This window comes from Lemur catta, chromosome 2 (genome assembly GCF_020740605.2).
Source record: "Lemur catta isolate mLemCat1 chromosome 2, mLemCat1.pri, whole genome shotgun sequence".
NCBI classification, from domain to species: Eukaryota; Metazoa; Chordata; class Mammalia; order Primates; family Lemuridae; genus Lemur; species Lemur catta.
Genome location: NC_059129.1, coordinates 33,700,096 through 33,725,734, shown reverse-complemented (window position 1 = coordinate 33,725,734; position 25,639 = coordinate 33,700,096). Strand labels below are relative to the sequence as shown.

The window sequence follows — 25,639 nt, the reverse complement described above, 5'->3', positions numbered from 1 at the left end:
TACTGGAGGCTGGGAATGTGGGGGTTAGGTGCAGAGAATGAAGTATATTTCAAGATAGCTGGAAGAGAAGATGTGGAATGTTCCCAAAACAAAGAAATGATAAATATTTGAGATCATGGATATCCTTGTTACCCTGATTTGATCATTATACATTGTATGCATTTATCAAAATATCATGTGTATGCCATAACTATGTACGATTATGTATCGATAAAAAATGAAGACACTCATTCACCTCCTCTAGGTGAGAGATTGTGGGACCTTCTCTACATACTTGGCTACCCCAAAGAAAAGACTTACAACCACACCTGTAATTGGACTCAACCCTAATATACAGAACTCAAATTAACTTTGTTGTGCCTCACAGCGATGACTCAACAGACATTTTCAAAATGTCTCTAACATGAGAGAGACCAAAAGAAAGAGCAAAAAAGAGCCTTAGGCTGGGCGCGGTGGCTCACGCCTGTAATCCTAGCCCTCTGGGAGGCTGAGACAGGTGGATCGCTCGAGGTCGGAGGTTCGAGACCAGCCTGAGTGAGACCCCCATCTCTACTAAAAATAGAAATAAAAAAATTATCTGGACAACTAAAAATATGTATAGAAAAAATTAGCCGGGCATGGTGGCACATGCCTGTAGTCCCAGCTACTCGGGAGGCTGAGGCAGTAGGATCGCTTAAGCCCAGGAGTTTGAGGTTGCTGTGAGCTAGGCTGACGCCACGGCACTCACTCTAGCCGGGGCAACAGAGCGAGACTCTGTCTCAAAAAAAAAAAAAAAAGGACCTCAGAGGAAACCAAAACTATGTAATGAGCAAAAGAAAACTTAATCTAACTATTTAATATTCTTGTAGACATAAGGTGAAGGAACAAGAACAGATACTATTTTTAAAAACAAAAACAGAGACCTGAAATACTTGGAAACGAAAAATAGGAAAACCAAAATTTTAAATCAGTAAGAGTTGAACAAATCTCTTAGAAAGTACAAGAAAAACACGAAGAGATGACTTGGAGAGAAAAGATAAGAAAATTAGAAGCTTAATTCAGGTGGTCCACTGTTTGATTGACTGGAGTTCCAGAAAATGAGAACAGAGAAAATTATGGGCAGGAGATTATCAAAGTAATAATATAAAAACAGAAAGACATGCATCTGTCTCTAGTACCACCAAGTGAAGAAAATAAGCCACAGTATCATAAAATTGTAAAGCATCAGGAATAAAGAAAAAGAAAGCTGCAAAAACTGAAAATCAGTTCTTCTTAGATGAATCTGGAAATTGAGGCCACAGAGCAAATCACTGCCCCCCAAAATGGAGGGCAAGGTGCCTACTGAGAGTTACAGATTACCACCAGATTCTCAGAGTAAAGATCTAGAAAAATCCTCTCATGCATCAGGCAGGGAGAGGGAAAAAATAATCATGTTGAAATAAGCTCAGAGCACTCCTCAACAGTGGTTTGCTCTCAAAGTAAACTGTTTATCAGGTCTAATTGACTTGTGCTTCTCCAGAACCTAACTGCCTTGGAGGAAGGGAAATACCCAAGTACAGCCCCCTCTAGCCTTCTTATCCCACCTAAGGTGGGGCGGAAGGGAACCTGAGAAACACTTGTTAAAGTCACAGCCCAGGTGCACAGTCTCACTAAAAGACCACGACCTAATTATGGAATTATAAGACACACATGTACACACACACACTTTACCACCACACCAGTCAGGCTCATATATAATAAAAGTGGATTACTTCTAAAAGAACTATAATTCTCAGACCCTGTTTTAATAAGGAGTCTCTAGGGAAACCCAGAAACAACAGGAGATACAAAAACAATGACACGGAAGGAAATTTTACCTACAGCTAAAGCAAACAGTAAACACAACCCAACTCCTGGCCAGATTAAATGCCTGTTTACAGTAAAGCCTCAGATTAAAGGCCTGTTTACATCAGTTTCTTTTACCCAGTATATCACGTCCGCTTTCAACAAAAAATTACAAGACATGCAGCAAGGAAAAACACAGAATTTGAAGAGACAATAACAAGCATCAAAAACAGACTCAGGTATGGCAGCAGTTTTGGAATTATCAGACTGGCAGTTTAAAATAATTGTGATTAATATACTAAGCGTTCTAATGGAAAAAGTGGATGACATGCAAGAAAGAAGGGTAACATAAGCAGAGCAGTAGAAACTCTAAGAAAGCATCCAAAGGAAATGCTAGAAATAAAAAATACTGTAACAGAAATGAAGAATAACTTTGGGCTCATTAGTAAACTGGAAAGGAAAATAGATAGCTAAGGAAAGAATCAGTGACCTTGAAGATATATCAGTAGAAAACTAAAATACAAAGAGGAAAAAGAATAAAAACAGAATATCCAAAAACTGTGGGACAGTTATAAAATTATATATATATTTAGATATATATATATATATAATTATATACACACAATGGGAATACCGGAGGAAAAGAGAGAAAGAAATAAAAGAAATATTTGAACTAATAGTGGCTGAGAATTTTCCAAAATTAAAAGTAGACACCAAACCACAGATCCAGAGAGTTCAGAAAACAAGCAAGATAAATACCAAAAAATCTATACCTAGGGTCATAACAGATTCAAATTACAGAAAATCAAAGATAACATCTTGAAAGAACCTAGAGGACAAAAATCACCTTACCTGTGGAGGAAAAGGGATAAGAATAATATTGAAGCCAGGGGTGGTGGCTCATGCCTGTAATTCTAGCACTCTGGGAGGCCGAGGTAGGAGGAGTTTGAAACAAGCCTGAGCAAGAGCAAGACCCCGTCTCTTTTTAGAAAAATTAGCCGGGCGTTGTGGCCTGTACCTGTAGGCCGAGCTATTCAGGAGGCTGAGGCAGGAGGATCATCTGAGCCCAGCAGTTTGAGGTTGCTGTGAGTTAGGCTGATGCCAGAGCCTGGGCAACACAGCGAGACTCTGTCTCAAAAAAAAAAAAAAAGAATAATATTGAATTTCTTCACAGAAACATGCAAGCAAGAAAAGAGTGGCATGAAATATTTAAAGTGTGGAAAGAAAAACCTCACCAACCTAGAATTCTGTATCCTACAAAATTATCCTTCATAACTGAAGGACAAATAAAGACTTTCCCAGACAAAAGTTAAGAGACTTTGTCATCTTAATTAGACCTGCCTTGCAAGAAATGTTAAGAGAAAATATTTGTAAAACACATACCTGATAAAGGGCTGACATCTAAAATATACAAATGTTGCTACACGCAGTGGTCAAATAGCATCTTATCTCCTCTCCTCTTTTGATGCAATTGATCACTCCCTCCTTGATATGTTTCTTTCACTTGGCTTCTAGGACACCACTTTTTCATTTTCCTTCTGCACCATTGGCAGCTTCTTCTCAGTCATCTTCGCTAGTTCCTCTTCTCCATTACCTCTTACTGGTAGAAAGCCCCCATATCTCAGTCTTAAATCCTAAGCTCTTCTGTGTATACCCTGAGCCCCTCAGTTGTCTCATCAAATATCAAGGCTTTAAATACCACTTATAGGTTCATGACTCCCAAATTTATATATTCCAGTTCAGACCTTTTCCATGAACTCCAAACTTTGTACTTCCCAGTGCCTACTTGACATTTTTATTTGTCTAATAGACTTCTCAAGCTTAACATATCCAAAATTGAACTACTCGTCTTCCTCTCAAAATATGCTATAGCCAGAGCCTTTCCCAACAAAGTTGGTGGCAGCTCCATAATTACAATTGGTAGTTGCTTAGGCAAGAACCCTTGGAGTCCTCCTTGACTCCCCTCTTGTCCCTCACGTCCACATCCAATCCGTTAGGAAATCTAGATGTAATTAGAAAACAAAATCCACAATCCTACTCCTTCTCACCACCTCCACAGCTGTGTCCTTGGTCTGAGCTACCATTATCTCTTGTCTGGGCCACCGCAGTAGACTCCATACTTCTGTCTGTGGTCTAATACAGTGTAAATAGATAACTAGGAGGATTCTTTTAGAATAGCTGCCATTTCACTACATCACACAAATGGCTTAATTTCGCTGTGCCTCAGCTGCTCATCTGTAAAAGGAGAATACTATCTACCTCAAGAGATTGCGGGATTTGATGAGGTAAATACATATGAAGCACTTACGGATACCAACCTGGTGTGTAGAAAATATAGTAAAGTTTAGGTGCTGTCCATGTTACTTTTATTTTCAATTTGCCTCTCAAATCAGAAGCCTACTTTTGTTTCCTCGTTACTCCTTCAGTGCTTGAGGTGGGAAGGGTTTGTAGAAATATTTGGAGTCTGAGTACCTAGCTCATGGCGGTCAAACAGATCCTCAGTCTTTTAGTGCCTGAGAATATTATGTCTGGGAACATTGTTCATCTAACCAAAGGAAATTCCACTTCTAACTCTGCTGTTTTTATAAGCAATGTAGTACTTGGTTTCCTGCAACACATAGGAATTGCTTTGTCAGTGGAAAGTGTTCTTTTTGAAGTATTGTTCCTAACTTTTGAGGCATTCGTTCCCTAGCAGATACCTTCCCACTGATTTTTAGATTGAGCCTCTATGTGATATTTTTACCCTGGCCCCTTTTGGTTGTTTATTACATTTCTGACATCACATACTTAGGATTTTTTTTTTCCTTTATATAAGACTTAACTATCTGGAACTGTCAGTACCTAGAAGGCATTTATAGTGTTTCATGTTCCCACTTAAATTCTCCATCATGTCTTACTGGTTTTTATAACAAACCAAAAAGAGAAGGGAAGATTTAACCGTTAGATTTGCTAACGGGAATGTAAGATGCAAAGAGCATGGTATAATGGAAGGGTGCTGGGCTGGGGCCTTCTGAGCCTCACACTGCCCCTGACTGCCTGACTGCCTGGGCTTGAGTTGAACCTCCTGCCTAAATGCTAGCAGAAGCAGCCAGCTAAAGGCTGGGCACGGTGGCTCACACCTATAATCAATCATAGCACTCTGGGAGCCCAAGGTGGGAGGATCGCTTGAGGTCAGGAGTTTGAGACCAGCCTGAGGAAGAGCAAGACCCCGTCTCTACTAAAAATAGAAAAGCTAGCCAGGTGTGGTGGTGCACCTGTAGTCCCAGCTACTCGGGAGGCTAAGGCAGTAGGATCACTTGAGCCCAGGAATTTGAGGTTGCTGTGAGCTATCATGATGCCATTGCACTCTAGCCTGGGTGACAGAGCAAGACTCTGTCTCAAAAGTAAATAAATAAAAAAGGAAGCCAGCTAAAAGAGAGGAGATTCAGTGTCTGAGAGGATGTGAGGAAGATAAGAAAAGTTGCCTAGGAACCTAACCACCTGACAATGGAAGAGGAACTGGGGCAGAGCAAACTTGAACTGGGTCAGTAAAGCAGCCAAGGCACATGCTGTGGGGCCTTAGCAGCTTAAAAATAGACCAGGTTTTAGACATTGCAAAAAAAATAGGAAAAAAGTACGCTCATTCTCTGAGTCTCCAAAGTAATGCAGCTGCATTTACAAATGGATCAGTAAAAGGAGAAACTTCTTTAGGTTTGTAGGCTGAGGATTCACCATTTAGATTTCTTCGTACTCTGAGGGGCCACCCAGTGGCACTCTTTCCAGTAACTATCCTTAGTTTCTGGCTGCAATAGTTAGTCACAGGTCCAGTGGTTACCAAACTTTTCCACTCTTGATTGACATCATTAGTTTCCAGGTTTTTTGGCTATTGCAAACAGTGTTGAAACAAACATCTTTGTACCTAAACAATGTGTATATGTTTTCACAGTAAATTTTTAATATTAAACCACTGATTTAATTTGTTTATTGAATTTTATAATTGTAGTATAACATATATATAGGAAAGTACACCAGTCAGATCTCAGTAGGTGATCACAAAATGAGCACATCCTCATGATCACTATTCCTGTCAGGACAGAGACCTACCAGCCCTCTGGAAGCCTCTCTCAGCCCCTCTCTCAATCACTACCATTTCCATCCTCCCCAGAGTAACCAGTATCCTAATTTCTAACATCATAGATTTGTTTTGCCTACTTATGAGCTTTAAGTTTTTTTGAATGAAGACAGGTAGTATATTATTCTTTGGGATCTGGCCCGCCACCCCCTTCATCATTATATGTTGAAATTCATCTATGTTGTCAGTAATACAGCAGTAGTTCGTTTTGTATTGCTGTATAGTATATCAATTGTATATATAGACCACATTTATTTTTTTATCCATTCTAATTGCACTGCTCTACAATGCCATCTTTGTCATAAACCAGGTATCTGTATATGAGGGTCTATTTCTGTTTCATTGATATATTTGTCTATCCTTGTGCCAGAATCCCTGTCTTAATTATAGATACATAATTAGTCCAGCTCATATCTATAGCTGTATAATACAGATTAATTGTAGCTGTATAATAATAAGGTCTTGATACATGGTAGAATAAGTTCTCCTACTTTGTTCTTCTTTTCAAGACTATCTTGACTATTCTTTCCTCTGCATTCCCATATAACTTTTACAATCAACTTGAAATTACCCCTCTCCCCCTGCCAAAAAAAAAAAAAAAAAGCCTGCTAGAATTTTAATTGAGAATCCTTTGAGGAGAATGGACATCTTTACTATGTTGAATCTTCTTATCCCCGGTATGTCTTATGTGTTATTTGGGTCTTTAATTTCTCTCAATAATGTATTATAGTTTTCCATGTTAAGGTCTTACACATCTTTTATTAGATTTATTCTTAGATATCCAGTGTGGTTTTTTTGACGTAATAAATGTAATTTGAAAAAACTATTTACCCATTATTGGAAACATTGCTTTTTATAAATTAAAAATAGTAAGTTTTATGTGTAAAAAATTTTGTGAGATTAAAATATATATCATTTTAAGGATCATCTAATATTCAAATCATGAGAATCTCAGGTAAATTAAGAAAAGTGAAGTTGGATTAAATCGGGGTTATAACCTTGGAGAATTCGAACAGCAACCAAGAGGAGCTTACTTACAAGCTGAATTCTGTATTCATTGCTTGAGGGGAATTGCCTGGCCTTGTTTTCTCTCTCAGCTAATATAATTGGAATTGGGGATATAAGGATGCTTTTTTTCCCTCTTCAGGTATCCCGAGCCCTCTCCTAGCCAGCCCAGGTGGCAGATGTGCCTGTGGGGGAGGAGGGAGTCGGTGTGACCGCGGATCTCACTCCGTCCTGCCTCTGGCTGCTCTTCAGCTGACAGGCCTCTCCCTTGTTCTGACTCATCGTGAACAGAGCAGCAAACCCAGCCTCTGTCGGGCATTGCACGTGTCCTCAAATGATGGTGGCAGTGCCCCTTTCCTTAGACTCATGCCTGCTTTGTTTTTCCAGGTCCATAAAGGAGAATTTCAACTACCTGACTTTCTTAAAGAGCAATCCCAGGTACTGTATCTGCCTCCTCCTCTTGATGTATAATATATAATAGATCAGCTCTTGCATTGAAGTAGTCTTGTGAAAGAGATAATGGAATTAAAAAGAAATAAGAAAACAAAAGGGAATAATAGAGGGGAAAAAAGAGATGATGGTATGTGCTGGTGGAAGAAAGAGTGGCCTCTAGTACTTGTTGATTTTAATAACAATTTAACACAGTCTTAATTTCAGAGAGCCCAGTGTTTTCTAAAACTAGGGAAATACTTTAGTGATAACTAAAATCCAAGTACTTGAGGTCATGCACACACCACACAGCCTTCCACATATAAGGAGTATGCCTTGGTGAATCTGCTCCAGCCTTCTGATACCTAATGTTCACTGGGTGTCTGGTATGGGTGAGAAATTGGGATAAGTCCTCAGGAGACAGAGCTGGGATGAAAGGTCTTCTCAAGGAACTCCTGGTCTATCCAGAAGACTCTGATCAACTGTTCGAGACAGGAGCACAGGGCTCTGGGCCCAGGCTGGGTATTATGTCCCAGAAACCTGGGTAGATTCATGAACAGACTCATTCACAGGCTGTGGAATTGGAGCCAGAGAAAAATCCTAGAGGCAGTCTTGACAGAATGTCAAATCCAAAGGGTAGCTTGCTAATAAGTCTGAAGGAGTCAAGAAAAGGAATTTGAGACTAAAACTAACGGGATACCCCTGCTTCACAGCACACATAAAAATCATTACCAGGTAGACTGTAGACCTAAATGTGAAAGGCAAAATAGTGAATAGTGGAGAATATCTTCATGACCTTAAGAGGAGAGGATTTCTTAAGTCATTTAAAGCACTAGTCATTCATTTAAAGATGGGTAATTTGGACTACATTAAAATTGAGAATGTAGGCTGGGCGTGGTGGCTCACACCTGTAATTCTAGCACTTTGTGAGGCCAAGGCAAAAGGATCACTGAGGCCAGGAGTTTGAGATCACCCCAGGCAACATAGTAAGACCCCATCTCTACAAAAAAAAAATTTTTTTTTTAAGTTAGCTGAGTGCAGTGGCCCTCACTTGTAGTCCTAGGTACTTTGAAGCTGAGGCAGGAGAAGCACTTGAGCCCAGCAGTTTGAGGCTCCAGTGAGCTATGATGATGCCACTGCACTCCAGCCTGGGTAACAAAGCAAGAGCCTGTCTCAAAAAAAAAAAAAAAAAAAGAAAAGAAAAGAAAAAAAGTTGAGAATGTTTACTTATTAAAAATCATCATAAAGAGATTAAAAAGTAAGTGTTAAGTAGGAGAAAATGTTTGAAACAAAGGGCTCATGTATAAAATATAGAGAATTCTTACAAATCAATAGAAAAAGATTTAAAAATCGGGCAAAAGACTTAGACACTTCAGAGCCCCTCACTACAGTTAGTTTCATTTAATGGAACACACACACACACACACACACTCACTCACTCACTCACTCACTCACTCACTTAGAAAAGGGCCTGTAGAGGACTTTGGTTTAACTTCCAGTGAAGGAGAAAACTAAAGCCCATGAACCCTCAGGTTCATAAGTGGCTAGACAGCTCACAGAAGTCAGGAAAGCGCGACACTTACCATGACAGTTTTACTATAAAGGCTGCAAATCAGGACCTGCCAAATGAAGAGACACACAGGGCTGGGTCTGGGAGGGTCCTGAGTATAGAACTTCTGCGCCCTCTCCCTATGGAATCAGGGCACGTCACCCGCTTGGCACATCTGTGTGTTCACCACCAGGAAGCTCCACTGAGCTTCCACACCCAGAGTTTTTATCAGGGTTGATGTACGTAGGCGTGATTGGATGCATCATCTGTTGTGTAACTGAACTCCGCGTCCAGCCAGCCTCCCCTCCCCAAGTTCAGGCTGGCCGGGAGCCCCAACCCTCTAACCCACGGATGGTCTTTGTGGTGACCGGCCCCTGTCCTGAGTCAGCTCGTCTCTTACCATAAACTCAGCTGTGCTCTAAGGGACTCATAAATAATGAAGACATTCCTGTTGCTTGGGAATTTCCAAGGAATTAGAGTCTCTTCTCAGGAACCAGGAAGAAAGGCCAAATTCTTTATTATACAACAGAAGCAGACTGAGTTCATTCGAAAGTTTGATGTTGCAGTGGGAGCAGTCACTTCTCATGCTGACCAGCTTCAAGGACCATAAAACATCTTTTGCTTCCTTCAGCAGACGGAGCAAGTGGAGTAGTGGAACGAGGAACCTCTTTCATACGTGAGGTGAGAGCTGCGGGACATTGCTGGGTCTCTGGGTTTCCCGCCTGGGCTCTCACAGGAGGCAGTGTGGCCAGGGTGGAGAACAGAGGTCTGGAGTCAGCTGCCTGGGTTGCAGTCCTGGCTCTGTCACCTACTGTGTGGCATTGAGCAAATTACTTAACTTCTCTGTGCCCTGGTTTCTTCATCTGTAAAACAAGGATCACATTAATAAGAGAGTGGCGGTCAAAATCAATCATAATAATGTCTACATGGAGCCTGGCATAGAATAAGCTCAAAAACAGTTATTTTCATTATGAGGAAGAATTTAAAGTTATAAACTATTTTAGCTGAAAAGGATCTAGAGACCATCAAGCCCAGCTGCCTGTTTGCTAATAAGGAAACTGATCCTAGGGAGAGCAGGTTATTTATCAAAGTCAGAGGTAGGGAAAACCCAGAGCTAACGAACCCCATCTCCTGACGTCCGGCCAGGGCTTCTTCCACCCTGCTCTCCCCCACCCCTTCCCCCCTCCCCCCACCCCGTGCTGCTTTCTCTGTGTGCTGGAATTGCAAATGTTTCCACACTTTGTTTGTTGCTGGTTGGTTTTCAAGCTAGCCTTTGCTCATTTTAATGTACTATTTCTTACGTTTGCAACCTGCGTTGTGTCATTGTAGCTAAGGCTTACAGTGTGAACGAGGCCAGCCATGCCTTCTAAGCCCCCTTATGTGACGTCTGTGAACATGTACGTAATCAGTGCATGTCCAGGGATGGCAGCTCCGTAGTGGCAAAGGTGGCTTCTACATCCAGATCTCCTGACGTAGTGGCTCAGGACTCATACCCACCCCAAAACTTTCTTAAGATTCTGTTTTGCTCTGAATAATATAGTGATGCCTTTGATCATTTAGAACTTGAACAGTTTTTCTAAAAATCTGATACTAATTTTTTTCTCATAGTTTTGCTTGCTGATTTTTGTTTTTATTTTTACTTTATATAATTATTGAGTACACGCTCTATATCAGGCATAAAATACCAAGCATTTTATAGTTACATATAATATATTATGAATATATATGACATATAATATATAATAGGATATATGACACATGATTAATTTTATATATCTATGATTTCATTCAGTTCTCAAGCCACAGGCCAGCAGGTGGTATAACTCTGTACTCACGAGAAAGCTGAGGTTGAATAATTTGAATAAGAGATTTTTATGACTTGCGTGTGTCGATGGATTGTAGACGTAAGAGGCACATGGACACTGCTGTGTCGTGTCAGACTCATGGATGGCAGCGAGCTAATAATATTCATAGGTTTCAGGATTAAGGTTGCCGTTTCACTAAGGAGCAAATGCTGAATGTTAGACTTGTGCTCTGTGGTTATGCGTGTTTAACAGCAGTTATCAGATCAGGCCTTGGATAATTTTGTTTATCCAAAATGCCTTCAAAATTGATAGGCAATCTTACACGCACGCACACGCACTCTGGCTCACTGACCGCCGTGCCAGGGGAGACGATGCGGGTCAGGCGCCCCGGCCGTCGCACTGCTTCAGCCGCGTCTCGTCCCTGTCTGTCTGTGGAGCTCGTAGGTGCCCATACACGGTGAGGACGCAGGGCAAGCTGGGGAGACAGCGAAGCATCTTAGATACTGGTCTTTCTTCTTATCTTTTGGGTCTCTTTGGCATTTGAATGACAGTCACTGTGTTCTCTAAAGCTTGCCTTGAGGAACCTTAGGATTCATTTTTTCAAATGATAAGGAAGCAACATGTTGACCCCTGGACATGTGATGCCCCTGCCAGTGCCCCATAGTAGCTTCAATTGCAGGTGACAGTTGCAGTCATTTAGAAAGGGGCAGTGGTAGCCTTTGCACTAGCTGCCATCTGCTTGTTTTGAACGTAGCAGTGACTTGCAGGCGTCTGAAAGCATGGCGGGCTGAGGGAAAGCGTGCATCTCCAGCAGCCCTCCGCAGCAGGTGGCCCCCCTCCGCAGCAGCTGGTCCCCCCTCCGCAGCAGCTGGCCCCTCCGCAGCAGCTGGCCCCTCCGCAGCAGCTGGCCCCCCTCCGCAGCAGGTGGCCCCCCTCCGCAACAGCTGGCTCCCTCCGCAGCAGGTGGCCCCCTCCGCAGCAGCTGGCCCCCTCCGCAGCAGGTGGCCCCCCTCCGCAGCAGCTGGCCCCCCCCTCCGCAGCAGCTGGCCCCTCCGCAGCAGCTGGCCCCCCCCTCCGCAGCAGCTGGCCCCTCCGCAGCAGCTGGCCCCCCTCCGCAGCAGCTGGCCCCGCCTCTGCGGCAGCTACTCCCCTCTCCGCGGCAGCTACTCCCCTCTCCGCGGCAGCTACTCCCCCCTCCGAGGCAGCTGGCCCCCCCTCCGCGGCAGCTACTCCCCCCCTCCGCGGCAGCTACTCCCCTCTCCGCGGCAGCTGCTCCCCTCTCCGCGGCTGCTGCTCCCCCCTCCGCGGCTGCTGCTCCCCCCTCCGCGGCTGCTGCTCCCCCCTCCGCGGCAGCTGGCCCCCCCCTCCGCGGCTGCTGCTCCCCCCTCCGCGGCTGCTGCTCCCCCCTCCGCAGCAGCTGGCCCCTCCGCAGCAGCTGGCCCCCCTCCGCAGCAGCTGGCCCCCGCCTCTGCGGCAGCTACTCCCCTCTCTGCGGCAGCTACTCCCCTCTCCGCGGCAGCTACTCCCCCCTCCGAGGCAGCTGGCCCCCCCTCCGCGGCAGCTACTCCCCCCTCCGCGGCAGCTGGCCCCCCCTCTGCGGCAGCTACTCCCCTCTCCGCGGCAGCTACTCCCCTCTCCGCGGCAGCTGCTCCCCTCTCCGCGGCTGCTGCTCCCCCCCTCCGCGGCTGCTGCTCCCCCCTCCGCGGCTGCTGGTCCCAGTAACTGCCGTTCCTGCCCGCAGGAGCCTGCTCTGCCTGTGCTGGGCCCCCAGCGGGAAGGAGGTGGTGATGGCGCAGGGGGATGGATTGGAACTTCACACCTGTAACCACATTCTGTTTGTTTGCCCTAGGAAAGACTGCTGCCTTTTCAGTGGAAGGGAAGTTTCTAGAACTGGCTGTCCCCTGCTGAGCTCAGTGGAGCATCTGCACTGTGGCCACATCTCTTCATTTGCTGAGGGGTAGAGGTGTCTGCACACATTTGGGCCTCCTGGAGTGATCGGCTTCCCGAGTGACGAGCTCTTGACCCTGATCACATGCACAGCCCCACGAGAAGGAGCCCAGAAGGGTCACATGCTTTCTGTCAAAACCGCGCCTGTCCTCATCCTTTCTCACCACGTTACAAACTTTGTTTTCAAGGGGAGGGTTTAAAAATGGCATCCTGTAAGCAAAATTGGGCAGTTTCATTTTGGAATAGGTTGTCTATACACGTTCTAATGTTTTGTAGAACACATGGGCCTGTTTAAATGTATTGATGTGGATAATATTAAATATCTTAATTATTTAATTAATTCATTGTATTATTTCTGAGAAGTTGGAAAATTACCATTATACATTTACAACTTAATGACTTTTGTATTTTATTTTTCAAAATAAAAGCTTTAAGTGTGAAGCATTCTGGTAGTTACAAGTTTTCCTTAATGTGATTTCAGAGAAGCACAAGACCTTATCAGATGGTGTTCTGATAAACCAGTTTCTCCAGCTGGCTGTATTTTGCATATTCCCCTCTAGGTGTCAGAATTTTTTAGTGATGTTTAATTTATTTCAGAGAGAACCTGTTGCCATCCACTTCCAGAATCCTGTTCTGTTTCATGCTTTTGTATACTGTATTCAAGGACAAAGAGGTTACTGTTTCCAGTTTTCTAGACTCCACTGTTACTGAACACGGAATGGCTAGGTAATAGTAATAATTCCCATTTTTGAGTGTATTTTATACGCCAGGCACTGAAAAAGATATTTAACATGTTATTTCTTTCTCTCTGTCTCTCTCTCTCTTTTTTTTTTCCTTTGTTTCATGAGATTCAGGGAGGTTAACATGTTATTTCATCTCTGCCCCCAAATTTGTACCTATACAGACAGGTCATATCTGTATCAGTAATTGCAATGTTTTCTATCCTGTCACTCAAGCCAGAAACCTAAGAGTCACACTTGATTTCATCCTCTTCCTCCTCTTTCCACCCACATCCAAGATCTTTCATTCTACCTTCAAGTATTTCTTGAATCCATCCACTTCCCTGCAGCTCCACTGCTCCCACCCTGATCTAAGACATCACTGTCTGTCACCTAGGCTGCTGCAGTAGATGACCTCCCAAGCAATATCCCATTCCTGCCCTTGCACCCTCAAGTCTGTTCAGCACACGGCAGGATCATAGTTTTAAAATACACATCTGGACGTGACCCTCCCCACCTGGAACTTTTTGGTGGCATGCCGCCTCGTTTAGAGGGCCCAGACTCCTGGCAGGATCCAGCACCACTGTCCCCTCCCTCCCATCACAGGCCTTTCTTCCCACTCCACCCCTTGGGCTCTAGGCTTCTCTATTTCTGGAACACATCGAGATTTTCCTGCCTCTACACCGCTTATTCCTCTCCCTGGAATGTTCTTCCCTCTGCTCTGCCTGATGGGCTCCTCAATTCTCTGGACTCAGTAAGTTCCACTTCTCAGGGAGATTCTCCCTGCCCTCTTGAACTGAAAGGTGGATCCCGCTCCTGCCTACACAATCACACTTTGCGGTTTTTAATCTATTTGTTGCTTTTTCATTGTCTGTCTCCTACACTAGACAGTAAGTTCCTGGAGGACCGAGACTATGTTTTTTCTTTTCCATTTTGGTATCCTTGGCACCTAGCAAAGTATCTGGCACTTTCTAGGAACCAAGTAAAATACTTGGTGAATGATTAATCTTCCCAGGAAACTTCTGGCATACAAACCATCTGACAGATGAAGAAACAGGCTCAGCCATGTCAAGTCAAGTCCCTTAACACAAGACCGGGCACAGTGGCTCACGCCTCTAATTCCAGCACTTTTGGAAGGCTGAGGTGGGAGGATCACTTGAGACCAGGAGTTTGAGACCAGCCTGAACAACATAGCAAGACCCCTACTCTACTAAAATTTAAAAATTAGCCAGGTGCACCTGTAGTCCCAGCTACTTGGGAGGCTGAGGCAGGAGGATCGCTTGAGCCCAGGAGTTTAAGGCTGCAATGGGCTATGATTGCACCATTGCACGCCAGCCTGGGTGACAGAGCGAGACCCTGTGTCTAAAAAAATTTTTTTAATTAAAAAAAAAAAAAAAAGGCTTTTTACATAAGCCCCCACCCCTGCACCTCCCCAGCTAGCGCCACTGTGGTGACCCGGTATCCAGGCCCAAGGCCCGCCCTAATGTCCTTTCCACTCCACCCCTCTGGCCCTGTCCCCTTCCATTTAAAATAAATACTGCTGCCAGTTCAATCCTGTGTACAGCGTTATGTTTTAAGTCACTTCTTTGCTCAAAAACCTTTTTTGATTCTTTAATGCCTAATAAATCACATCTAAACGTCCAAGCTATTCTGCTGCCAAAATTCTTTCCTTCTCTTCACTTTTGCTTCTCCCAGAAGCCCAGGCACCCAGTCTCCAACCTGGGGAGTCCCAGCCCCGGTAAGAGTTCAGCTCTCTTAAGTCCCATTTCCTCATGCAGTCTTAATTAACTGCTACAACGTCCAAATAGCAATTAAATCAGCTTCAGCATAACATGATTTTTTTTGCTTGTTTCCGGTGTTAGCTTATGTCACCAGCTTTGTGGGGAAGAGGTCGCGCACCCATCTGGGGCCTATCGGAACAGAAGGGAAGAACATCTCTGAACCATAACCCACCCAGATCCCAATACTTGCCTCTAAAGAAACGTCTGATTTTTATTCCCCTACCTGCCCACCCCTGGAGAACCCACCGTCGGGCAGGAGTGCACTCAAACAGGAAGCCACTTCCGGAAGGGCTGACTCAGGACAGCGTTGGACTGGCAGCCGGCCTGCAGGAGCAAGTGCTGTAGCACCTCCGTCCCTTCTGCTGTCCCTTCTTTCACAAAGCCCTGTCTCTCTCTGTCCTGAGCACATTTTTCTTGTGCACGGAAAAGTGAAGAAAAGCATTTCTGTTCCATGTGGCACATTAGACCACCATCAGCTATTTATGAAGATCTGTGTATTTGTGAGAGGTGATGATTTAAGGGAATCAAGTGGAACTCCTGTGGAACAAATGAAAGATGGCTGGAGTAAAATTCCAGAGGAGGTTCCTGGGCAAGGGGCCAGGGTGGAGGCGTGGCCTGTGGCCGTCAGGGAGCTTCCTGGACCCAGCATGGCCACGGCCACGGCCACGTCAGGGGGAAGCCAGACACAGGCTGCTGTCCTCGGTGGCTGTGGGAGAAGCGTGGAGAAAGCGTCAGCTGTGCAGAATCATCCAGTCAAGTGATCATTCCTGTAACATTGATCAAGAGCTTCTCGCTCTCAGCCCTGTGCTAACCACTTCGCACACTAAACTCAAGTAATAATTCTTTTAGGCTGTTTAGATGGAGCATGTTTGAAAAAAATCACAAAGTATAGGATTTCTTTCTTTCTCTTGCGCAAGGGTTGGCAAACTGCAGCCAGTGAGCCGAGCCTGGCCCGCCTGGCTGCTTCCCTCAACAGTGGCGGAGTTACGTCGTTGAGACAGAGACCGTATGGCCTGCTAATGTCTTTAGTAATTACCCCCGAGGCGGGTACTATTACTACGGACGATTTATAAGATGATGAAACATTGGCTCAGAGAAGTCAAGTACTTCGCCCGAGATTGCACAGGAGTCAGTGACGGGGCCTGGAGACGGATGCAGGCGGCCTGGCTCCAGAACCTGTGCCTTAACTGCTCCTCTCGTCTGCCTCTCAATAATCGTCTTTGTGCAAGAATAGAAACTCATCATTAGTGTTAGCTGACAACTTTTAAGTACCTCCCTTGTACTTAGTAATTTGGTATAATTGTATGTGCCAAAAAGTATAGGCAGATCGCTACCCTCAGGACGTTATGGTCTTGGTGAAAATCAAGAAAAATACACAGGCCGGGCGCGGTGGCTCACGCCTGTAATCCTAGCACTCTGGGAGGCCGAGGCGGGAGGGTCGCTCGAGGTCAGGAGTTCAAGACCAGCCTGAACAAGAGTGAGACCCCCGTCTCTACCAAAAATAGAAAGAAATTATCTGGATAACTAAAAATATATAGAAAAAAATTAGCCAGGCATAGCACATGCCTATAGTCCCAGTTACTCGGGAGGCTGAGGCAGAAGGACCACTTGAGCCCAGGAGTTAGAGGTTGCTGTGAGCTAGGCTGACGCCAGGGCACTCTAGCCCAGGTGACAGAGCAAGACTGTGTCTCAAAAAGAAAAATAAAAGAAAAATACACATAAAAACCCTTTCTTCAAGCTCAATCTTACAAAACTTATAGTATTTCCTACCCAAAACTGGCTGGTAGGTAATTGGTAAGAAATGGTATAGGCAAGACTCCATTCAGCGTTACTCCAAACTATGTTTAGGGAGCTACAAATCCTGGGGCTGTCTGGGCTTTTCTCTGGCAAAGTCAGTGTTTTCAGGATTGAGTTGCCTTTCCTGCTAGTTTGTCACTAATCGCTATAATTTTCTACAGAGACTGTGTCTCTTCATAAAATAGAGTACTCCTTTCAGTTATTCTAAGTTGAGCAAAGAGGTCATTTTTATTCCTTTTGGGTTTAAGTCCTAACAAAGCGGTTTATTATTTGAGTATTGGGGTATGTGTGTGTGTTTAATAGTGTTACAAAAATAAATGACTTTTATGTTCCCTTTGGAGTGCGTTGATTACTAAAGCTCCAAAATTGAATAGTTTTCACAATGAAACCACTTTTTATTACATACAGTAGAAACGGCTCATGGCCTTGTCCTGAGAAGGAAAGCTTAACATGCCCTCTGTTGGCCAAACATGGAATGACTGCTACATTATGAAAAAGCTGTAAAGTTGAAAGAAATAAGGAAATATATAATATGATGAATGTGTTGAAAATTTTCTCTACAGAGATGTCCATTGCAATGAGTTTGTAAGAGCAAAAAAATTGAAACAACCTAATAATAGAGGGTATTGGCTAAATGAATTATGGTACACCCACATTAATAAAATACTACTCTAATAAATATGACAGAAAAATATTTATTAACACAGGAAAATGTTAGTGTTATAGTAAATGAAAATTTGAGGTCACAAAGCTGTTTAATGTGATCCCATTTTTGTTATTTAAAGATAGAAAAATAAACAGAATCATCAATATACGACTGAAAGGACATGTCACAAAATGTTAACAGTGGTATCTCTTAGTAGTAGAGTGGGGATTTTTGTCCTTTCTGATTAACTGTTTTCTAAATGTGCTACTATCAACATGAATTCATTCCGTAAAAAAGTAAAAAGCAGTGAGAGTTTTTTTTAAAGAAAGAAAGAAACCATGAGATTGAACCCTCTGATCTTACAGACAAAAGACTGAGTTTAGAGTCGTGCTATAACTTACACAAGGCTACGTGTCTAGTTAGACCTAACATTAGCTCTCAACTCATTTATTTTCTGATGACTCATTATTTGGCCAACCATTCTGATGAAAAACTAGTAATATTAATAATCTCAGGTCTTGGCTATTGATTATTCTTCACAAATAAATAACTGAGACTTGAATCAGAAATGAAGCAGGGTATCAGCTATTAGGACCTTTAGAAGGAGCACATCTGAAAAACTCACAGTGTGTAGGGTTTATGTCTCTCTTGTGCGAGGGTTGGCAAACTACAGCCAGCGAGCCAACCTGGCCACCGTTCATTCACGTCTTGTCTGTGGCCGCTTCCCTCAACAACGGCAGAGTCAGGTAGTTGAGACAGAGACCATCTGGCCTGCTAAGCTGAAAATATTTACTGTTTGGCCCTTTGCAGAAAAAGTCTGCAGACCCCTGACCTTATAGATTATTTTAACCCTAAATTGCTTTGGAATATTTTAATGTTTCACTGTACCTTAATGTTTCTAGCTAACCAAAAGGACTTTCAGCTGGAAGTTCCAAACAAATGTCAGAACTCCAGAGCCAGACACCACTAAACGGCAAGTTGTTTTGCCCTGGTACCCTTTTACTGCCTCGGACAGAAGCAGGCCCATCCCAGCCTCCGATCCAACATGGTTCCTAAGTGGGTGAGGTGCCTGGGAGGACAAAGGCTGTGGAATAGTGCAGAAGCCCCGAAAGATGGGGACATTAGGAGATGAGGTGTATTTTATCAGCATGCAAGGGATTGTATTTCCAGCTAAATTCTTTTTCCATTTGATGGAGCCATATTCGGGTAATAGATACTCAAGCTGTGAAGTGCTTAAACTTGAACTGACAGCCCAGTGGAAATACCACATCAACTGGGCATGGGGTGGGAGGGAGAATCAGGGAAGTGGCTCCAATACTTACTCACCCACCAGTGGGATGTGGCCATAATGCTTCCAGAGGTGGCTGGAACAAGAGAAATTATGGATGAAAAAATAATATGCAATATTAGGTAGGACAACTATGAACCCTCAAACTAAATTCATAAAACACTATTTTCATGGAATTCTGAATGTGAGTTATTTTTGCATCTATATTTCATAGTGCTAATTTTTGTTTAAATAATAAATGAAAATATAAAACATCAAAAGCCTACGTGTTGTAGGGACCAAGGCTCTTGGCCCCCTAAATGTTAGATGAAAAATCACTGACATTAGGCAGATTGATGAGTAGGAGAAAAGGCACATACATTTTATTTAATGTATATATATGAGAACTTTCAGAATGGAGACTCAAAGATACAAGGGAAATTGTCCATTTTTATGCTTAGGTTCAACAAAGTATGGACCACCATGTAGAAATATGTTTGGACAAAAAGGGTACGATCTAATGCTAACAGACTGCGTGGGCAAACCCAGCTTGGCCTCTCTGAGCACGCATGCCTTCCTTCCGGGTGTGGGGCAGGACCCTCTCTGGAATGGTGGTCTTTTGACCTACAGTCAAATAGGGCAGGTCAGATAACTTCTTTATGGCCAGGTTTTATGCAGAATCATTTTTGGTTTTATGGGTGGCTTTCAGGAAAAGGAGTTCTGGTTTTTATAACTGGCCTTGGAGAAGAGGGATTCTAATTTCTCTGGCCAGCCCCAGGGAAGAATGGGGCTGAGAGGCAGGAGGACAGGAGAAAGTCAGAGAAAAACTTCTGCTTCTAAGGCTGCTGCTGAGGCCCTTGTCCTGGGGTACCATTTTCTGATCCCCAACAGTATAAAGAACTTGGGATGAAACACCTCAGGGCCCATGTCATCTTGCATGGCAAAATATCCATGGTGACCAGTGTGTTCCCCAAACCAAAGAGCCCTCTGCTCTGGATAAGACCCCCTGGACCTCTCACAGTTTGGGGGAAGCCCCTTCCCACCACCCAGCATGATGGCATCCTGGAATTCCCTACCTCTACAATATTAATGACAACAATTTGTGCCTCTATATACAAATAATGCCAACAAAACAAATGAGAAAAAAATCTGTGGAGACTGGTAATTAATTTGAACTTGATCATAGCACAAAGTCCTTTCATATATTCATTTACTGAGTTCCTACTATGGGCACTAGACCTTGGCAATACTACAGAGATGAATGGAACAGCAGAACGAAAGCCTCCACCCTGCCTTGGCAGCCAGGAAGCTGGAGACCGACACCGGGACCTCTGCTACAGCCAAAACAGACAAAAGTTTTAACAATCCCATATCCAAGCTTGCCAGCAGAAAGGGCAAAAATCATGGTCACTAATTCAGTGTTCATTCGCACAGGATTTGCCCTCCAAATCTCAAGCTCATTGCTCTGTTTGGTGAAGGTCAGGTCGCCTGTGGAACCCAGGACACAAAGGACTCCGGGGAAAGCAGCTTTCAGATTCCAAGCTTCTAGGATCCAGTGAGGCACACTTCAGGGGAGTCAAAGATAAGAAGCTATCGGCACGCTGACCAAGCAGACAATGGGAAGAGAGGTCCACGCTGAGGGACAGCACTGGTTAAGGACCGGGTGCATCTGGGGCTGAGGGGAGCTGAGCCGGCTGAGAGCAACTGGCTCTTGCCAAGCTTGTGCGCCCTGGGAAGCTGCTGGAAAACACCCCACCCCCAGGCCAGAAGAGCAAGGGAAGGCCAAGCCTCTGACTCCACCCTCTCAACTGATACCTCCCTTTGTCCCCGTGGATGAGGGACAAGGGATGGAGAAAACTGAGGGAAATAAAGGAGGATGAAAATATTTGGTGGAAAGAGGAGTTAGGTTTTGGACACGTTAAGTTTGAAGTACCCCGGGGGACACAAGTTAGAGATGTCAGGCAGTCAGTTTTAGTAGGATAAGGTACAAGAGAAAAATCTGGGTTGGAAATTGAAATTTGGGAATCTTTAATGTCTAGATGCTGGTTGAAGCCACGGGAGCAGACAGAGCACTTTGAGAGCGTATGTAGAAAGGGAAGGGAAGCAAGCCTGTGACTAATTCTACGATCCAGCACGCTGAATGGATGAGGGGAGGGTGGGCACCGCCAGGGGATGGAAGAGAGATGCAGAGGAGAGGAGAGGGTTGAGAAATTCAAAGGAGGAAGGGGGTTCCAGAAAGAAAAGCTGGTGAAGGAAATCAAAATATTTTACTCCAAAATATATTTCTTTGGCATATTTTGAGATGGCTGTCAGAGGGCCAGCAAACAGAAATAGCCCTGCAAAGATGCCTCTTGTGGGAAAAAAATCTATGTCTGTAAAACATCTGCATGATGTAGCCAGGACTTCCTTTGTCTCAGTCTAGGAAACATTAACTGGGAGTCGGACACCTTAAAGGTCTGAAAGAAACATTTACCATCTATTCTCTCTGAGGGCTGCTACTTGGGAGATGTCACCTGCATGACGAGACCACCTTTGCTAGCCAAGCCTCCTCTTCTCTCCCTCCCATAAGCTGTCTTGCCACGACAACCTGCTTCAGCACCAGCAGCCTGGTGTGGGCCATGCTCTGAGGCCTCGTTCCTTCTGTAACATCAAGATGGTACATAAGCTTCTGCACCCGTTGTGGGGGGTGGGTAGTCACTCTGTGATGCTCCCCATGTACACGTTAATAAATTCTATGCCTTTTCTCTTATTAATCGCCTTTTGTGAGCTGATGTCTCCGTGAAACTTCCGAGGGCAAAGGGGAAGTTTTCCCTTTGCTCCTACACTGGTCAATAGTGGCGTGCTTCAGAGAGTTCACGAAGGACAAAATATTGGCTTTGGCAATTAGGAGGCCACTTGGTGATCTTGGGGGCAGCAGTTTCAGGGAAATGGTAGGTCGGTGGTCTAATTTGCAATGGGGATAAGGAAGGAGAAGAAGCCAGTGTGAACTATTCCTGTGAGAATATTGACTAGAAAGGAACAGAGAAAGAAGATGTGCTACCTAGAGAAGGATGCAGGACTGAGGAAGAGTTTTGTTCATTTTTAATGGGAGAAAGTTAGGTCGGGCACAGTGGCTCACACCTGTAATCCTGGCACTTTGGGAGGCCAAGGTGGGAGGATCACTTGAGACCAGTAGTTCAAGACCAGCCTGGGCAACATAGCGAGACACCAATCTCTACAAAAAATGTTTAAAAATTAACCAAGCATGGTAGTGCATGACTGTAGTCCTACCTACTTGGGAGGCTGAGGCGGAAGGATTACTTAAGCCCAGAAGTTTAAGGCTGCAGTGAGCTATGATTGTACCACTGCACTCAGCCTGGGTGACACAACAAGACCCTGTATTTAATTAAAAAAAAAAAAGTAGAAAAAAAAATATATAATGGGAGAAAGTGACACATAGAGTAGGCTATAGCAAAGAGCACAATATAGAGGGAGAGACTGAAAATACAGGAGAGAGAAGAGTTAACTGATGGAGTAAGGTCCCATCCTGGAAAAGAAAGGCAGCAAAAGCCAGTTGGAAGAATTAGCCCCAAACCCAGTGAAGAGAAACTTCTTAAAGCGGGCGGGGGTAGGGGGGGAGAGGTGACTTTGCAGATAAACTTGCAGGTGAGGTGGTAGGAAGTTGAGGGAGTCCTTCAAGCCTGAGAGCCTGCATTTCTCTGTGCAATAAAAGCCAAGTTGCCATTTGCTGGAGGAAGAGGGGATTTCCTGGAGAGAGAAAGGGTTGTGAAAAGAATGGTAAGGTTGGAAGTAGAGAGGAGAGCTGCCTAGGACGCTGGCACAATGCCCTGAGAGCTCTGCGAGTCAGTCATGTGTTTGTGGAGCTACCAATTCACATGGTGGTGACTCTTGCCCAGGACAGGGCGCAGGAGATTGACGGGTTAATACGAGGTTGTGGGTTTGCAGGACTCTCGGGTGCTGGAGAAGGCAGAGAACAAACACATGAGGGCATTCCCGAGAAAGGTGTTGAAATGGACACGCAATCGGATCTTGGTAGGATAGGGGAGAAAATAAAGTCAAATAATTAGATCCCTGGGGAGGGAGGAGGTGAGAGGGCAAGGAACCATCAGTCTTAAGGATTTAAGACTATCAATGTTAAGCAGGTAAACCAGGCCTTGAGAGAGAGGTGGGAGGATAGAATCTAGTGATCAAAGGTTGATATATTACAGTTAAAATTTGGGAAGCATGGGAGTTCTGGGTGCTAGCAAAACTCCTTGACAGAGTATTTGCACTTTTCTCTTCCTTGCTGCCTATTCTTCTCACCTCACTCAGAATCAAGTGATTTCCTCACCCCTCTCCTGAAACAAGGCTCTCTTTAAAGAGCTTTAAATGGGGGAGTGACACAATGTGATATAAAATGTTCAGGGCAGGCTGGGCGTGGTGGCTCACGCCTGTAATCCTAGCCTTCTGGGAGGCCGAGGCGGGTGGATTGCTCGAGGTCAGGAGTTTGAGACCAGCCTGAGCGAGACCCCGTCTCTACTAAAAATAGAAAGAAATTATCTGGCCAACTAAAAATATATATAGAAAAAATTAGCTGGGCATGGTGGCGCATGCCTGTAGTCCCAGCTACTCGGGAGGCTGAGGCAGGAGGATCGCTTAAGCCCAGGAGTTTGAGGTTGCTGTGAGCTAGGCTGACGCCACGGCACTCACTCTAGCCTGGGCAACAGAGTGAGACTCTGTCTCAAAAAAAAAAAAAAATGTTCATGGCAGCATAAGGCATAAAAATAAAGTTCATAGCAGCACGGTTTGTCATAGTGTAACACTGGATTAAATATTTGTCAACAGTGGCATGGATAATAACCACGGAATGGATTCCATTCATTTAAAGTCCCACAACAAGGCTGGGCACAGTGGCGCATGCCTATCATCCCAGCAGTTTGGGAAGCCAAGGCGGGAGGATCACTTGAGCCCAGGAGTTTAAGACAAACCTGGGCAACATAGCAAGGCCCTGTCTCTACAAAAAATTAGCTGGGCATGGTGATATACATGTGTAGTCCCAGCTGCTCGGGAGGCTGAGGCAGGAGGATCGCTTGAGCCCAGGAGTTTGAGGCTGCAGTGAGCGGGGATCGTGCCACTGCACTGTAGCCTGGATGAGTAAGCGAGACCTCATCTCAAAAAAATAAATAAAGTCCAAAATAAACATCAAACTACATTGCTTAGAGAGGGATATTCAGGTGGTTAAACTTGGAAAACAAGGAAATGGTTGTCACTAAAGTGAGGCTAGTGGTGACCTCTCAGAGAACAGAATCACCTTCATCAGGGAGGACTCCACTGAGTGCATGGCAACTGGGGTGTTCTATTTCTTGATTGGCTGGAAGTTGTCTGGCTATCTCCTTTATAATTATTCTTCAAACTGTACATATATGATTTTGTACTTTTTTGTTTAAATCCCGACTAAAAAGAAAACATGCATGCCATGCATGGAATGATACATATCACATTTATGAGGGAGGGGAAAGAGATTAGAAAGTAATGCACCGACTGTGTTTGTAATACTTTGTTTCACGAGCCAGGACGTGAGTACAGTAGACGAGTTCTCATGTGTTATTATCTATAATTGTTTATATGTCTAAAATATTTAAATCCAAATTAAAACTAAAAGAAGGTGGATGCTTCTGTTCCTATTTTCATTTCCATTATTTTTGTTATTAATAAAATATTTATTCAATAAATTAAAATCAGGAGAGGAAATTCCGGAGCTGAATCAGCACTTTGAAAATTTGCCAGCACTCAAAAGTTCTGCTTGGGGAGGTTTGGCAGAAAACATAACCCGGTTTACTCATCTCAGGGCTTGATGCTTCTAGGACTGTTTGCGTGGCTCTTGGAGGAGCATTAAATCCCAGAGCCTGTTCTCAGAGAAGCCCCCACCTCTGCCTGGGCACGTGCCACCCACCCTCCCTCGAACGTTCCCTATGGCTCCCTGCAGCCCTCCCTGCGAGAGCTGGCCCGGGAGTCCTTCCACTGAGGGCTGGGGATGGTCGCTGCCGGCAAAGAGCTCTGCCTTCCTCGAGGGCCAGGTCCAACCCCTTCCCTCTCAGCAAGCTGCTGGCCTTGGATCTCCCCACGGTGCGTAAACAAAACCAAATGGGAAACTACATACATTCCTAAAGGAAATAAATTACCACCAGAAATGGAAGATGAAAACACATTCAACAACGTAAAACTGATCGCACGGAGACTTTCCCCTTCCTCCTCCTTCCCATTTTCTTTACACAGCCTTGCGTTAGGGTGTTGGAAAAACCGTCTCTCAGCTCTGAGGTTTTCTAGAGCTGGTTTTCCGGAGCGGCCGGGCGGCCCAGTCTTCGCGGAGTCACTGAATGCACCAACCCTGGCGCTGCTCAGACTTCGTGTTACGTAACGTAATGAAATGAAATTCCCTCACTCCGTCCCTCATCACTTTGGTTGTGGTTTCTTTTACAGCTGAAACATCCTAATTGTCATCAGGCTGGAAAGAGGACATTTTGTTACAGGTGTTTTTGAGAAAGGTGGATAAGAGGCCTTCAGGGGCCTTCGGGGCGCCGCTCAGAGTGGATCGCGCGCCGGCAGCGGCGGCGCCGCCCCGAGGCCGTCAGGAAGGCGAGTCGCACAGGGCTGCGCCCCCGACTGACGGAATCGGGTCCCCTGGGGCTGCGACTGGACTCCGCGCGGTAACAAGGTCCCCTCCAGCGGACTGGGCGCAGCCAGAGTTGGAGAAACGCCGACCTAGGGGACTCCTGAGGCTGGGCTGGCATGGTCCCCCAG

General features: G+C 44.7%; 1 protein-coding gene across 2 annotated transcripts in view; it reads left to right on the top strand.

Annotated features, from left to right (window-relative positions):
- The window catches only part of TPST1 (tyrosylprotein sulfotransferase 1), a 98,748-nt gene extending 85,655 nt beyond the window's left edge, over positions 1-13,093 (top strand). The window contains exons 4-6 of one of the 2 annotated variants that reach the window (XM_045543198.1): positions 7,307-7,357; positions 9,532-9,578; positions 12,552-13,093. In XM_045543198.1, coding sequence (XP_045399154.1) covers positions 7,307-7,357; positions 9,532-9,549 — 69 coding nt within the window. In that variant the 3' untranslated portion in view covers positions 9,550-9,578; positions 12,552-13,093. Of the gene's footprint in view, positions 1-7,306; positions 7,358-9,528; positions 9,579-12,551 lie in introns of both variants that reach the window. The other variant, XM_045543197.1, reaches the window with a different exon arrangement.
- The last annotated feature ends 12,546 nt before the right edge of the window (positions 13,094-25,639 follow it).